The sequence below is a fragment of the Podarcis cretensis genome, assembly GCF_951804945.1.
Source record: "Podarcis cretensis genome assembly, chromosome: 8".
Lineage (NCBI taxonomy): Eukaryota > Metazoa > Chordata > Lepidosauria > Squamata > Lacertidae > Podarcis > Podarcis cretensis.
The window spans coordinates 81,901,220-81,915,405 of NC_137177.1; the positions used below are offsets into that span (position 1 = coordinate 81,901,220).

The window sequence follows — 14,186 nt, forward strand, 5'->3', positions numbered from 1 at the left end:
CAGTGAAGTTCAACCCAGTGGTCCACAACCTTTCCCAGTCCTCAAACATAATGTTGTACCCAATATCCTGTACCCACTTTATCATAGCCGATTTAACCATTTCATCTTGTGTGTTCCATTTTAACAGCAAGTTATACATTCTTGAAAGTACCTTAGTCTTAGGTTCTAACAGTTCTGTTTCCAATTTCGATTTCTCCACCTGGAACCCTAACTTTTTGTCATTTTTAAAAACTTCTTTAATCTGAGCGTAGTGTAACCAGTCTCGCACTTTATCCTTCATTTTCTCCAAACTCTGCAATTTCCAATTGTCTCCATCTTTTTCTAGTATTTCCCAATATTTTGGCCATTTGGCCTCCACATTGGGTTTTTCTCGGGCCTTAGCTTCCAGTGGTGAAAGCCACCTTGGAGTTTTATTTTCCAATAAGTCTTTATATTTTGTCCAGACATTAAACACTGCTTTTCTGACAATATGATTCTTAAAGGCCTTATTGATCTTAACCTTGTCATACCATAAGTATGCATGCCATCCAAAAGCATTGTTAAAACCTTCCAAATCCAGAACGTCAGTGTCCTCGAGAAGTAGCCAGTCTTTTAGCCAGCAGAAAGCTGCGGCCTCATAGTACAACTTTAAGTCTGGCAGGGCAAAGCCCCCTCTTTCTTTCGCGTCAGTTAATATCTTAAACTTAATTCTGGGCTTTTTGCCCTGCCAGACAAACTTAGAGATGTCTCTCTGCCACTTCCGGAAGCACTCCGTCTTGTCCACAATCTATAGTGTTTGAAACAAAAACAACATTTTTGGCAATACATTCATCTTAATAGCAGCAATTCGGCCTAACAAAGAAAGTTTCAATTTTGTCCAACTGTCTAAGTCTCTTTTAATTTCAGACCAACATTTTTCATAGTTATCCTTAAAAAGACTCAGATTTTTTGCTGTTATGTTTACCCCTAGGTACTTTACTTTTTTAACCACAGTTAGTTCTGTCTCTCTCTGAAACCGTTCCGACTCTGTATCTGTCAAATTTTTTCCCAACACCTTAGTTTTCTGTTTGTTTAATTTAAATCCCGCCACCCGACCAAAGTCTTGAATCAATTGTAACACTCTTTTCGTACTAGATTCTGGCTCCTGCAGAGTCAAAACTAGGTCATCTGCAAAAGCTTTAAGTTTGTATTGTTTCGTTCCGACCTGGATTCCTTCCACCAACCGGTCCCCTCTGATCATGTTCAAGAGCACCTCCAGAACCGAAATAAATAGCAGAGGGGAAATGGGGCAACCTTGTCGTGTTCCTTTTTCAATTTTAAACTCTTCTGTAACCACATTGTTAACTATCAATTTAGCTTTTTATTCTGAATATATTGCATCAATCCCATTCTCAAAACCCCGTCCCACTCCCATTTCTTTTAAATTTCCCTTCATAAATTTCCAAGAAATATTGTCAAAGGCCTTCTACGCGTCTATAAAAATTAACACTGCTTTTGTATTTATATCTGTTTGCAAAAGTTCCAAAATGTCAATAATATTCCTTGTGTTAGCAAACAAGTGTCTACCTGGGAGAAAGCCTGCCTGGTCTTTATGAATTACTTCATTTAATACTTTTTTGAGTCTACTTGCCAAAATGTCTGCAAATATTTTATAATCCACATTTAAAAGAGAGATGGGATGATAGTTCTTAAGTTGTGTCTTTTCAGCTTCCGATTTTGGTATCAATGTGATAAAAGCTTCTTTCCACGATTCTGGCGCCTTCTTCCCCTCTATAATTTCATTGCTGACCTCCATCAGTGGTTGTATCAGATAGTCTTTTAATATCTTGTAGTACTTGGAGGTCAGCCCATCTGGCCCTGGAGATTTGCCCAATTGCATGTTCTGAATGGCTTGTTCAATCTCTTGTCGTGTTATTTTGCAATTCAGGATTGATCTATTTTCTTGTGACAATTTTTTTAGTCCATTTTTTTCCAAGAATTGTTTAATCTCAACCTCATCTTGCGGCCCTTGAGTATATAATCTTTTGAAATATCTCTGGAAGCACTTTCTGATCTCCACCGGGTTCTGAATATTTCTTCCTTCAATTTCTAAATTTGTAACTGTATTTAATTTTTGTCTCCTCTTCAACTGCCAAGCTAGCAGTTTCCCACATTTATTTGCCGATTCAAAAGTTTTTTGTTTCATTAATTTAATCTTCCACTCTATTTCCTGGTTTATCAATTTAGAATATTGTGCTTGATGAAGTTTGATTTCTCTCAGGATCGGCTGTGACTTCGGATTTGAGCTTAACTTCTTCTCCAATTCTTTAATTTTCTCCAATATCTTATCTTTCCTCTCATTTTGTCTCCTTTTCTTTACAGCATTCTGTTGTATCAAGAACCCCCTCATTACAGCCTTACTTGCATCCCAGATAGTTCTTTTTTCCACCGTAGTGTTCATGTTTATCTCGAAATAGTCCTTCAAGGCTTTTTGGGCCTTCTCAACAATCTCCTGATCTCTGAACAAATTGTCATTCATCTTCCATCTAAAGGAGCCGGTTGGTATTAGTGTCATGTCCATTTTTACTGCATTATGGTCGGAGCAGGTCTTTGGGCAGATTTCCACCTTTCTAACCTTAGGTGCCAGACCTCTAGATATCCATATTTGGTCGATTCTTGTCCAAGTCAGTTGGGCTTCAGAGAAGAATGTTCCCTCTCTTCCCAAGGGGTTCTTTATCCTCCAGATATCAATCAAATCCATATTGTCTGTCATTTCAAAAAAGGTCTTTGGTAGTCTGCCGTCCTTTGTAACATTTTGACTTTGTGACTTATCCATGTTGGTTGATACGACCCCGTTCATATCTCCCATCAAAATGATGTTGTTGTAGTCCAGATAGTCCAGCATGGTCTCATGCAGCTTCTTATAAAATTCCGATTTCCCCTCATTTGGTGCGTAAATTCCTAATATCAAAAATTTCTCTCCTTGATGTTGTATCTCAATTGCCAAAATTCTTCCATGTTCATCTTTAAATAGGAATTTAGGTGACAGGCTCTCTTTTACATAAATGACCACACCTCTCTTCTTTACTCTGTCCGAAGATATAAATTCCTGGCCCAGTCTTTTATTTGTTAGCACTTTTCTATGGAGCCTAGTCACATGTGTTTCTTGCAGGCAAATAATGTCCAATTGTTCCTTTTTTAATATATGAAATATTTTCCTCCTTTTTTCCGGAATGTTACAGCCATTTATATTCCAGCTCAGAAGTTGCAGAGACATCCTGAAATAATCTACATGGAGGATATTTCTGTCTGGTGGTTGGTACTAAATTAACCTTCCACTTTCAGAGGCAGTATACCCCATAATATTATGTATGGGGAGGGGGGACAAAGGAAGAGGTGGAGAGGCTGCAGCTTCATGCCCTGATTATTATTATTATTATTATTTTATGGGAAAGCACTTTAATCCTTTATTAAAACTGACCAAGTACACAAACAACCAGATCTGAACAGTGACTTGGGACAGTTAGCCATACTTTCCACTCAACTTTTTTTTAAAAAAAATACATTACATGAACACCAGCCCAGTTCCTCTGCATACATACAGGAAATAAAGAGCCAGGCATACAGAAATTTAACCCACAATAACTAAATCTTCTGAAGGGAATTCATAGTAAGGAACCTCGAGATTTACTGGAGCTGGACCTTTGCGGATTCTGCCAGACGCATCTTAATGCGACCCATGGCAGGGGCAATAATAGCCACCAAATTCCCCAGCATCTGAAATGGGTACGCAGCCAAGATGGGTGCAAACACCGATCAGGATGATCCATTCAGGTTTCTTTACTCGGTCTAAATCATGCTGGGGGTCTCTTAAATCAGTCAAAGATACTGCAGCTTCTTCCTCAATCTCTTTTGCGGTTCTGTGATGCACAGAGAGGCTTCCCTCTCCACTTGAAAGTCATATTCTTGCCTTCAGGAATATCAGAGAGCTTGATCTCAATCATCAACGATGCCAACACATCAGCAGAAGCATTCATGCTGCTGACAAACTGAGTGACAGCATTCTTAGCAGCATATGCTGTCGCCACACAGGTTGTTGCTGTCATAAAGTAGGAGAAGACTTTCCTGGATTCACTGCTCTCTTGGGATGATTTTGCAGCATCTGTTACTGTAGCACCCTGCTTGTGGTTAACGCTTAGCTGGAATGAAATATTCAACTCAGCAATAGAGAAATTAAAATAATAATTTATTTGTCAGACAAATAAATGAGAGGCACAGTGGTATATGGTTACCAAGCTCTGGCCTGGGCTCCTGCCATTATGGCCAGCACTTATATTCCCTCAGCCCAGCCCCCTTGCTCCTCCTTTGGCTGCCTCTGTCCAATCAGCCTGGTTGAAATTCCCATTGGCTGTTTGCTAGAACCAATCATAAAAGATACACCCATTTCCTATTACCTTTTATGGGAGACAGAGAGCTATATTTTCTTCTATTTATAAATGGCAAACAAGTAGCCATTAACCTCGACAAGGCACCTTAATTACCAGATAACCTTTGGCCCCTCTTGCCCTATTCCTTGCAAAACAGATGGCTAATGGTTCTAATTTTATCTGAACAGATCTTTTGTTCACCTTTTCACACACCATCTATGAAAGAGCTCCTTCTTTGCAGGTCTTTAAGCAGAGGCTCGACAACCATATGTGAGGAGTGCTCTGATGGTGTTTCCTGCTTGGCAGGGGTTTGGACTCTATGGCCCTTGTGGTCTCTTCCAATTATATGATTCTATGATTCTATGAAATAAGAATCTAACATTTCTTACTTTCTAAATCCTTTGCATAATTACATTTAAGCCAATATATTTAATACATAACATATATAGTTTTTTTATAAGCAAAGACGTTTTCACAGTAAGAAAAAACTTAAAAACACTTTCTTCAGAGAGAAGCCCCCCTTTCCCTAGCCAGCTGCTGTTTCCATTAGCTCTTGCCATTTGCCCTGTGGCTCAAGTTTAATGGGAGGCTTTACTATTTACCAACTTAATTGCAGCTTGATTGTATTCTGCAATTTGTATGGTCAGTGTGACCTTTTGTTTCCAGCCTTTTTATGACCGCAATAAACCAGAGGGGCCTCTCTGCCCATGAGTTTGCCAGCTGCCTGCTGGTTTCCTGCCTCGAAAGAAACATTTGTGAATTTAAGCTAATTTTTAAGATACAACCTTGATCAAAAAATATAAGCCTTGATTAAAATGCAGGATATGATCAAATGCCTCATTACATCATGGCGACGATAGTCAGAGAAGTCAGGCACAGCGACATCATTGTGGACGTAACAAATGCTAGCAGGAGCATTGAGGCTGGCGGTGGCGACAAGCCCCCCACGGGCGGCCTGGCCTTGCAGCGACTCCTAGCAGAGCAGAAGCCGCTTTCAGTCCAGCGGCAGCTTCGAGGCCACCGGAGCCAACCCAGCCGCCAGGGGCTTCAGCGGGCCCGGGATGGCGTGGGCAGCGGCCGAGAGGTAAAGGGCCAACGGGCCAAAGCGGGCGGCCACGGACAACATGGTGACGGCGGAGTCAACTTCTCCTCTCTCTTCCCCCTCCGGCTGGTCACCTTCTCATGCCCTGATTATGAGCTTGAGTCATTTCTTGCCAGTAACCGAATGCTGAATGAGATGGACTAACCAGCCTTGAAGTGTAATAAACAAAACCTGCCCTTCTTCCCTTATGGGGGACACAAGAGCCCTTATAGGGTCCGTTGTAGGTTCTCCATCGGTGTTCAGGGATCCAAGGTACGACTGTATAATGAATTGAAAAGGATGTTTAAAAAAACTTTTGTAAAAAAAAACCCAGAAGCTTTTCTTTTGGGAATTATAGTGACAGAACTACCTAAGCTGTACATAAACTTATTCATGTATGCTACTACAGCGGGAAGGATGTTCCTCGCCCCAAAATGGAAAGAAGCAGAAGTCCCAGCAAAGGAAGAATGGATACAAAAACTTGTGGAATACGCAGAAATGGCGGAACTTACCGGAAGAATAAGAAATCAAGACAACAAACCTTTTATAAAAGAATGGCAATAGTTTATTCAATATTTACAGATAAATTGTAAACAGATAAGAACATTGGCAGGATTATTGTAATGACTTGCAGTTTTATAAGAGTACAGTGATACCTCAGGTTACAGACACTTCAGATTACAGACTCCGCTAACCCAGAAATAGTACCTTGGGTTAAGAACTTTGCTTCAGGATAAGAACAGAAATTGTGCGGCGGCAGCGGAATGCCCCATTAGCTAAAGTGGTACCTCAGGTTAAGAACAGTTTCAGGTTAAGAACGGACCTCCAGAACAAATTAAGTTCTTAACCTGAGGTACCACGGTATATATTTAAAGTAGATGAGTAAATGGGCAAATTAAGTTAATTTGGATATGCAGAAGGTATTAAAAATAAGAAAGAGGGGAAAGGAAGTCAAGTTTTGAAATGTTAAAATGATTGTAAAATTAGTGAAATGTATACATCTGAAAAGTAATAATAATAATAATAATAATAATAATAATAATAATGGGACGCGGGTGGCGCTGTGGGTAAAAGCCTCAGCGCCTAGGGCTTGCCGATCGAAAGGTCGGCGGTTCGAATCCCCGCGGCGGGGTGCACTCCCGCTGCTCGGTCCCAGCGCCTGCCAACCTAGCAGTTCGAAAGCACCCCCGGGTGCAAGTAGATAAATAGGGACCACTTACCAGTGGGAAGGTAGACAGCGTTTCTGTGTGCGGCTCTGGCTCGCCAGAGCAGCGATGTCACGCTGGCCACGTGACCCGGAAGTGTCTCTGGACAGCGCTGGCCCCTGGCCTCTTAAGTGAGATGGGCGCACAACCCCAGAGTCTGTCAAGACTGGCCCGTACAGGCAGGGGTACCTTTACCTTTTTTACCTAATAATAATAATAATATAGATGGGTCTCTGGCCTGATCCAGAAGGTTCTCCTTCTATGTATGTCTTTGTGCCTTGCCAATGACTCTCCCTTTTCCTCTCCCTCTTGCCCAACAGTGAGCGTGGTCGATTTCTGCGGCCAGACCCTGTACGGGGATGGGATGGTGTTGACGTCCCACCGAGACTCCCGCCGTTACTACTTTGTAGTGGCCAGCACCGACTGCCAGCTGACCATGCAAGCGGCAACCCCCAAAGACAAGGTCCAGTTCCAGTTTCGCTTCTTCCTGGTGTACAGCATGGTGCGCTCGCCTTCCAGCACGCTGGCCAGCAGGGCCAGCAACGACCACCCCACTCTGGCCCTCCCCAAGTCCAGAAGGGAGCGGGAGACCCCTGACCCTTGCACAGCAGGCTCCTACGTGCAATTCTACGATGGCCAAAACCACACCGCCAAGCCCCTGGGGATGCCGCTGTGTGGGAAGAACATCCCACGGCCCGTCATCTCCACCGGCAACTTCCTCACCTTGAGACTCGTGACTCGTGGCCAGCAACCTCGTGTCGACTTTGTGGGTGACTTCACCTCCGTTCGAACTGGTAAGGCAGGAAGCAGCTGTTGTAAACAAACATGGCCCTTTTCCCTTATGGGGTATCGAAGAGCCCATATAGAGTCCTTACATAGGTTCCCTATTGGTAGGAGAGAACACCAGAGGCCAACCAGAGAGTATTGAGAAGCAAAGCAGCTAGTAAGCTTGATCTTTATTGATCTGTTGCAACAGGGTGCTCCCCTCACCTGCAGGAGAGAGGAGGGACCCAGAAAAATGGTGTGCAAGGACTTATAAAGACTTTTGAAATTGCTACCCTGTAGATCAAGACCACCCCCAGAAACATCATACATACATCACAGAAGGGGTGTAACCTAAGACCACCCCTCAGATACATCACACCTACATCACAGAAAAGGTGGTCTTAAAACAGAAATTTGAATGTTGTTTTTCTCCTGTCCTTGTTTATCTCCTGACTGGCAGGTTACTTGACTGGATTTCCTGGGGAGCCTGGCCAATCTTTTGTAGTGATAAATACTTAGTTCCTGGGCCAGGTCACAGGCTCACACCTTATTCAAACAGACATATCCTTGAGACAGGATTTGTGAGGAAAGAGACAATGGGGAGGTTTTTCCAGTTTAACCTCACACCTGATTCAAACACAGACTTACCCTTAAGACAGGATTTGTGAAGGAAAAGACAATGGGGAGGCTTTTCCACTTTGACCATGCAGAGAAAACATTTGCTCAGTTTAGGAATCAAAATGGCTTCAGGTCGGTTTTCTTGTGCTGATCTATGTACGTGCAGTTATGAACATTGCCATATATCAAAGACCTCAAAATTCCTATCACACAGCTCCAAATGAGCTGAGCAATGCTGCTCTATCTTATTTTAATTTAATTTTATTGCATTTATATTCCACCTCTTCTCCAAGGAGCTCAAGGTGGTGTATGCCTCCTCATTTAACCCTCCCAATCCTGGAAGGCAGGTGAGCCTGAGAGGCAGCAACCAGGCTCCAAGGTTACCCAGGAAGTTTCATGTTGCCCAGTGGGGGGGATTTGAACTCTGGTCTCTCCTGGGTCCTAGTCCAACACTGTAACCCTAGGGGTGAGGTGCAGGCGATGTGGACCACTGGGCTGCTGTTAGGGTAACTGGCGCTGTGTTCTAAACCACTGAGCCTCTTGGGCTTGCCGGTCAGAAGGTCAGCGGTTTGAATCCCCGTGACGGGGAGAGCTCCTGTTGTAAATAAAAATATGCCCTTTTCCCTTATGGGGTATCCAAGAGCCCATATAGAGTCCCCTATTGGTAGGAGAAAATAACAGAGGCCAACCAGAGAATATTGAGAAGCAAAGCAGCTAGTAAGCTTGATCTTTATTGATCTGTTGCAACAGGGTGCTCCCCTCACCTGCAGGACAGAGGAGGAACCCAGAAAAATGGTGTGCAAGGCCTTATAAAGACTTTTGAAATTCCCATCCTGTAGATCAAGACCACCCCCAGAAACATTATGCATGCATCACAGAAGGGGTGTAACCTAAGACCACCCCTCAGATACATCCCACCTACATCACAGAAATTTAAGTGTTGTTTTTCTCCTGTCACAGTTTATCTCCTGTCTGGCAAGTTACTTGACTGGATTGCCTGGGGAGCCTGGCCATTCTTTTGTAGTGGTAAAATACTTATTTCCTGGGCCAGGTCACAGGCTCACACCTTATTCAAACAGACATATCCTTGAGACAGGATTTGTGAGGAAAGAGACAATGGGGAGGTTTTTCCAGTTTAACCTTGCAGAGAAAGGATCTGGTCAGTTTAGGAATCAAAATGGTTCCAGGTTGGTCTTCCTTTGTTGATCTGTGTATGTGCGGTTATGAACATTGCCATATATCTAAGACCATAAAATTCCTATCACACTCCCATTGCTCTGTCCCAGCTCCTGCCTACCTAGCAGTTTGAAAGCACTCTAGTGCAAGTAGAGAAATAGTTACCACTGTGGCGGGAAGGTAAACAGCGTTTCTATGCGCTGTGGTTTCCGTCAATGTGTCCCATTGCACCAGAAGCAGTTTAGTCCTGCTGGCCACATGACCCGGAAAGCTGTCTGTGGACAAACACCGGCTCCCTCGGCCTGAAAGTGAGAAGAGTTCCGCAATCCTGTAGTCACCTTTGACTGGACTTAACCATCCAGGGGTCCTTTACCTTTACCTTTTAAAAAAAATTTCAATGCTGGTGTTAAATGCATTTTAACTATTGTTTTAAGCTAGTTTAGGAGGTACATTCCAGGCAGTGCTTTTTAACTGTTACCGGAAAAATCCGAGGGCTCCCTTGGACAAAACAAAGACACCAACCAGGATAACTTGGAGCAAAACAGCAGCCTGTAGGCTTGGCCTTTATTGAACTGTTGCAACAGGGTGTTCCCCTCACTTGCAGGAGAGAGGAAAGACACAGAAAAATGGTGTGCAAGACCTTCTAAAAACTTTTGAAATTCCCATCCTCTAGGTCAAGCCCACCCCCCAGAAACATCATGCATACATTACAGAAAGGAGGGGTTGAGGGAGGAGTTGTGGTGGTAACCTGAGTGTCCTGTCACCTGGCTGGTTCCCCCTTTCCCCCTCCCCATGAGTCATTTTCTGAAGACAAAAGGTAGTCGCAGTTTCCTGCCCCCAGAGGGAAGATCTGATCATTGTCCTTTGTTCCAGTCCGTGCTGAATCCACTCCCATATGCAAGTTCTTTGTGATCTTGATTGTCTTCTGTCTAGGACCATCAGGGTTGGCATAGCAACTGGACAGGGCTCCTGTGGGTGTGCTGGTCTGGCCTGTATCAAACCTTCCCCATTTTGTAGTCCTTCCTTCATGGAGTAAAATAAAAGTGGAACAGTGCAAATCCGATGTATGGTTGATTTTCTATGAATTTATAACAGAAGCGTAGCGTATATAGTGAGTGAGTGTGAGTGTGTGTGAAGTTTGTACAAACTGAATGATGGGGGGGGGGGTTCCTGCTACAATCTAGGGATACTCAAAGGTACGCTGTACCAGCACCTCACTGTAACAACTTTGTGGTGAGTACTATAAAAAACCACTGATTACAGTGGTACCTCGGGTTACATACGCTTCCGGTTACATACGCTTCAGGTTACAGACTCCGCTAACCCAGAAATAGTACCTCGGGTTAAGAACTTTGCTTCAGGATGAGAACAAAAATTGCAACAGCGGGAAGCCCCATTAGCCAAAGTGGTGCTTCAGGTTAAGAACAGTTTCAGGTTAAGAACAGACCTCCAAAAAGAATTAAGTTCTTAGCCCGAGGTATCACTGTATAGGTACGTTAAACCACAAGAACAGCAAAATCTGCCTTTCCCTCTCCCTGCAGGTTTGAACGCTTCGGCCTGCAGCACGGAGTCCTATTTTCCCTGCCACAATGGCAAGTGCATCCCTCCCAGCCTAGTCTGCGATGGCAGCAGTGTCGATAACTGTGGGGATGGTACAGACCAGGCTGCCCAGTCCCCGGCCTGGTGCAAAGGTTGGTGGCTGTAGAAGGAAGAGGGTGTGCGTATGTGCTGTTATAAGTAAATAGAAACCTGCTCCTTTTCCCTTATGGGGTACCCAAGAGCCCATAGAGAGTCTTTTTGCAGGTTCTCTATCGGTAGGAGAAAATAACAGAGGCCAACCAGAGAATATTAAGAAGCAAAGCAGCTAGTAAGCCTGATCTTTATTAACTGTTGCAACAGGGTGCTCCCCTCATCCGCAGGAAAGGAAGAGGAACCCAAACCATGCATGCAAGCCCTTATATAGACATTTTAAATTGCCCGCCCTGGAGTCCAAGACCACCCCCCAGAAACATCATATCTACATCACAGAAAAGGCGGTCTACAACAGAAATCTGAGTGCATTGTTTTTATCATGTCTGCCAGGTTACCTGTTAATGGTCACTTGACTGGATTACCTGGGGAGCCCGGCCATTCTTTTGTTATGATAACTACTGGGCTCACACCCTATTCATATCTTAAAAGTGCCCTTAAGACAGGATTTGTGAGCAAAGAGACAAAGCAAAGAGAGAATGGGGAGATTTCCCATTTTGACCTTGCAGAGAAATATTTGAGGTCAATTTGTTCAGGACATTTTCTATGGGGTTTCTGACATGTGGTTTATATACACAGTTATGAACATTTATTTTATATACATACGACCTTAAAATTCTTATAACAGTGCCATTCCTTGCTCATGATCACTTAAAAAAATGGGTGAGAAAGTGAGGCTGAATGCCTGAGCCTGATGGCTGCAGCGGCCCCTTAAGTTGTTAGGAAAGGGAGGAGACTACGCCCCTCTGCTTTGGTTTCTCCGTGGCAGCACAGAGGCCACTACTGTTTTTGACTCTTTCTCCTTTTCAACTCCAGGCTCACCCACGCTCCTGCCGCCCTTGAATAATGCCGAGGCCTCTTCTGCAGTTAACGCCCTGCCAAGTCAGGTGACCTGCGCAGGACCCCAGGAAAGCCAGCTCCTGCCCCCAGGCACTGCCACTTGGGACAAAACAGGTACAGCAGCACCACTGCTGGCAGGAATCAGGCCTTGTAATAACTTGGTTTTTTACAGTGTGCCTTTTGGGAACTCCCTGCCTATTTATACTAAGCAGGTGGCTATCACTGTACTCTTTTCAGCTAAAAACACAGTTCTTTCTTACCTACAAAAGGCGATTCCATGTTGTTTGGCACAATGGCAACTCTTCAGCTCGCCCACTCACTCTAACCCCCATCCAGGTGCATACAGCAGAAAAACAGCCTCATTCAAAGCATTTGAGGGTAACTCCCAGATCATCCCTTATCTCCAGAGTGATAGTCAGACTATCTGTTATCAATCGCCAAGTCAGCAGGAGCTAACAGGAAGACAGAAAAACCGCCATTCATCTCCCCTGGAAATCTGCTAAAAACATTTTTTTAAAATAATATTTATGCTTTTCAGGTTTACATTTCACTAATTTTACAATCATTTTAACATTTCAAAGCTTGACTTCCTTCCTTCTCTTTCTGAGGTTCCTTAAATTTATTTTTAATATCTTCTGCATATCCAAATTAACTTAATTTGCCCATTCATCTACTTTAAATATATACTGTAATAAAACTGCAGGTTTTAACAATAACCATGCAAACGTTCTTATCTGTAAATGTTCAATAAACTATTTCCATTCTTTTATAAAAAGTTTGTATTCTTGATTTCTCATTCTTCCGGCAAGTTTTGCCATTTCTGCATATTCCATAAGTTTTTGCATCCATTCTTCCTTTGCTGGGACTTCTGCTTGTTTTCCATTTTGGGGCAAGTAACATTCTTGCCGCTGTAGTCGCATACATGAATAAGTTTCTGTACAGCTTAGGTAGTTCTGTCCCTATAATTCCCAAAAGAAAAGCTACTGGGTTGTTGTTTTTTACAAACGTTATTTTAAACGTCTTTTTCAATTCATTACATATCACATATAAAACATTTTTGTATAGCTAGGCCTATCCACATGCTTATAAAGTTAAAGTGAATTTGAATCTCTTAGTATTTTAAATTTTTGTAGGTTTTATTGTTGTAATTTTTTGATTTTCTTGTTCTACCCTTTTTGTAAACTGCAGTGTCTGTATTTTTTGAAGTGTCTGTATTTTTTGAAATGAACAACAATATCAAAATAGCACAGCTGGGGCAATTGTTTGGTGGGGAACACAATTTGTTCCATTTTCCTGCAACTTACCAGGCTCCTTCTCCTCCTTCACAGATAAACGCAAGCCTCTCCTTGCTTCGCTGGCTGCCATCCTGGGTGCTGCCTTCATGTTCTGGTGCTGCTGGAATCCAGGCTGGTTCATCTGGAGGATGGGCGCCTGCAGGTACCTGCCCGGTTGCAATTCCGTCTGCGCTGCCTGCCACCTCTGCCCACGCAGCTGCACCCGCCGGGAGCCCCCCAAGGTCACCCCACATGGAAGCACCGAGCCACCCGTGTGACTCCGAGATGGGGGGCAGGGTCACAGGCCCTTAGTTTTAGAAGAGCATGGGCCAGAAGGGGTACCGCTGGCAGTGGAGGCATGATGGGGCTAAGCCAGGGGTAGGCAACCTAAGGCCCAGGGGCCAGATGCGGCCCAATTGCCTTCTAAATCTGGCCCGCGGATGGTCCAGGAATCAGCGTGTTTTTACATGAGTAGAATGTGTCCTTTTGTTTAAAATGCATCTCTGAGTTATTTGTGGGGCCTGCCTGGTGTTTTTACATGAGTACAGTGGTACTTCGGGTTAAGACCTTAATTCGTTCTGGAGGTCTGTTGTTCAGTGGTGTAGCGTGGGGGGTGCAGGGGGGGCCAGCCGCACCGGGAGCAACATGTGGGGGGGGCGCTCGCCGCCTCCGGAGTCGCCGAAGAGCCTCGGGCGCAGGCTGCAGCAGAGCCCCATGTCTCGCGGAACCGACGAGCTGTGCGCGCGTCTGGGCTGAAAGCGTCCGGCAGGCAGCGGCTCTCAGCGCTCGCCGCGGTCCCCGTGCGTCAGGGCCGCGGAGGGCGCGCCAGGCAGCCCCTCCTCACAGCCCCGCCGCCGCCGCTGCTGCTGCTGGGCCATGTTGCATTTTCCTCGCCTCTCTGCCCCCCCCTCCTCCGGGCAAGCAGCGTCGTTTGGGCGGCAGCGCCAGCGGCAACTCGCCTCAGATCACCTGACACGGACCCGCCGCCGCCGCCGTGGCTACCTTACCGTAAATACCCCAGCCCAGGCAGCAGCAAGAAGAAGCTGGCAGTGGCGGCAGGTTAGGGGCGCAAATTACTTGCCTTGCCCCGGGT

At 44.6% G+C, this 14,186-nt stretch overlaps 1 protein-coding gene and 1 pseudogene across 6 annotated transcripts in view; one reads left to right on the forward strand and one right to left on the reverse strand.

Annotated features, from left to right (window-relative positions):
* Positions 1-13,677, forward strand: part of LDLRAD2 (low density lipoprotein receptor class A domain containing 2) — a 790,445-nt gene extending 776,768 nt beyond the window's left edge. For 2 of the 5 annotated variants that reach the window (XM_079987113.1, XM_079987112.1), the window contains 3 exons: positions 6,992-7,465; positions 10,772-10,921; positions 11,796-12,330. In XM_079987113.1, the coding sequence (XP_079843239.1) occupies positions 6,992-7,465; positions 10,772-10,921; positions 11,796-12,322 (1,151 nt within the window). In that variant the 3' untranslated portion in view covers positions 12,323-12,330. Of the gene's footprint in view, positions 1-6,991; positions 7,466-10,771; positions 10,922-11,795; positions 12,331-13,147 lie in introns of those variants that run through there. The other 3 variants (XM_079987116.1, XM_079987114.1, XM_079987115.1) reach the window with 3 other exon arrangements.
* LOC307222999 (cytochrome b-c1 complex subunit Rieske, mitochondrial-like) lies at positions 3,517-5,559 on the reverse strand (annotated as a pseudogene). The gene is made up of 2 exons: positions 5,239-5,559; positions 3,517-4,136 (listed from the first exon to the last, which is right to left on the reverse strand). The product of its transcript is annotated as a cytochrome b-c1 complex subunit Rieske, mitochondrial-like (transcript).
* Positions 13,678-14,186: the final 509 nt, after the last annotated feature.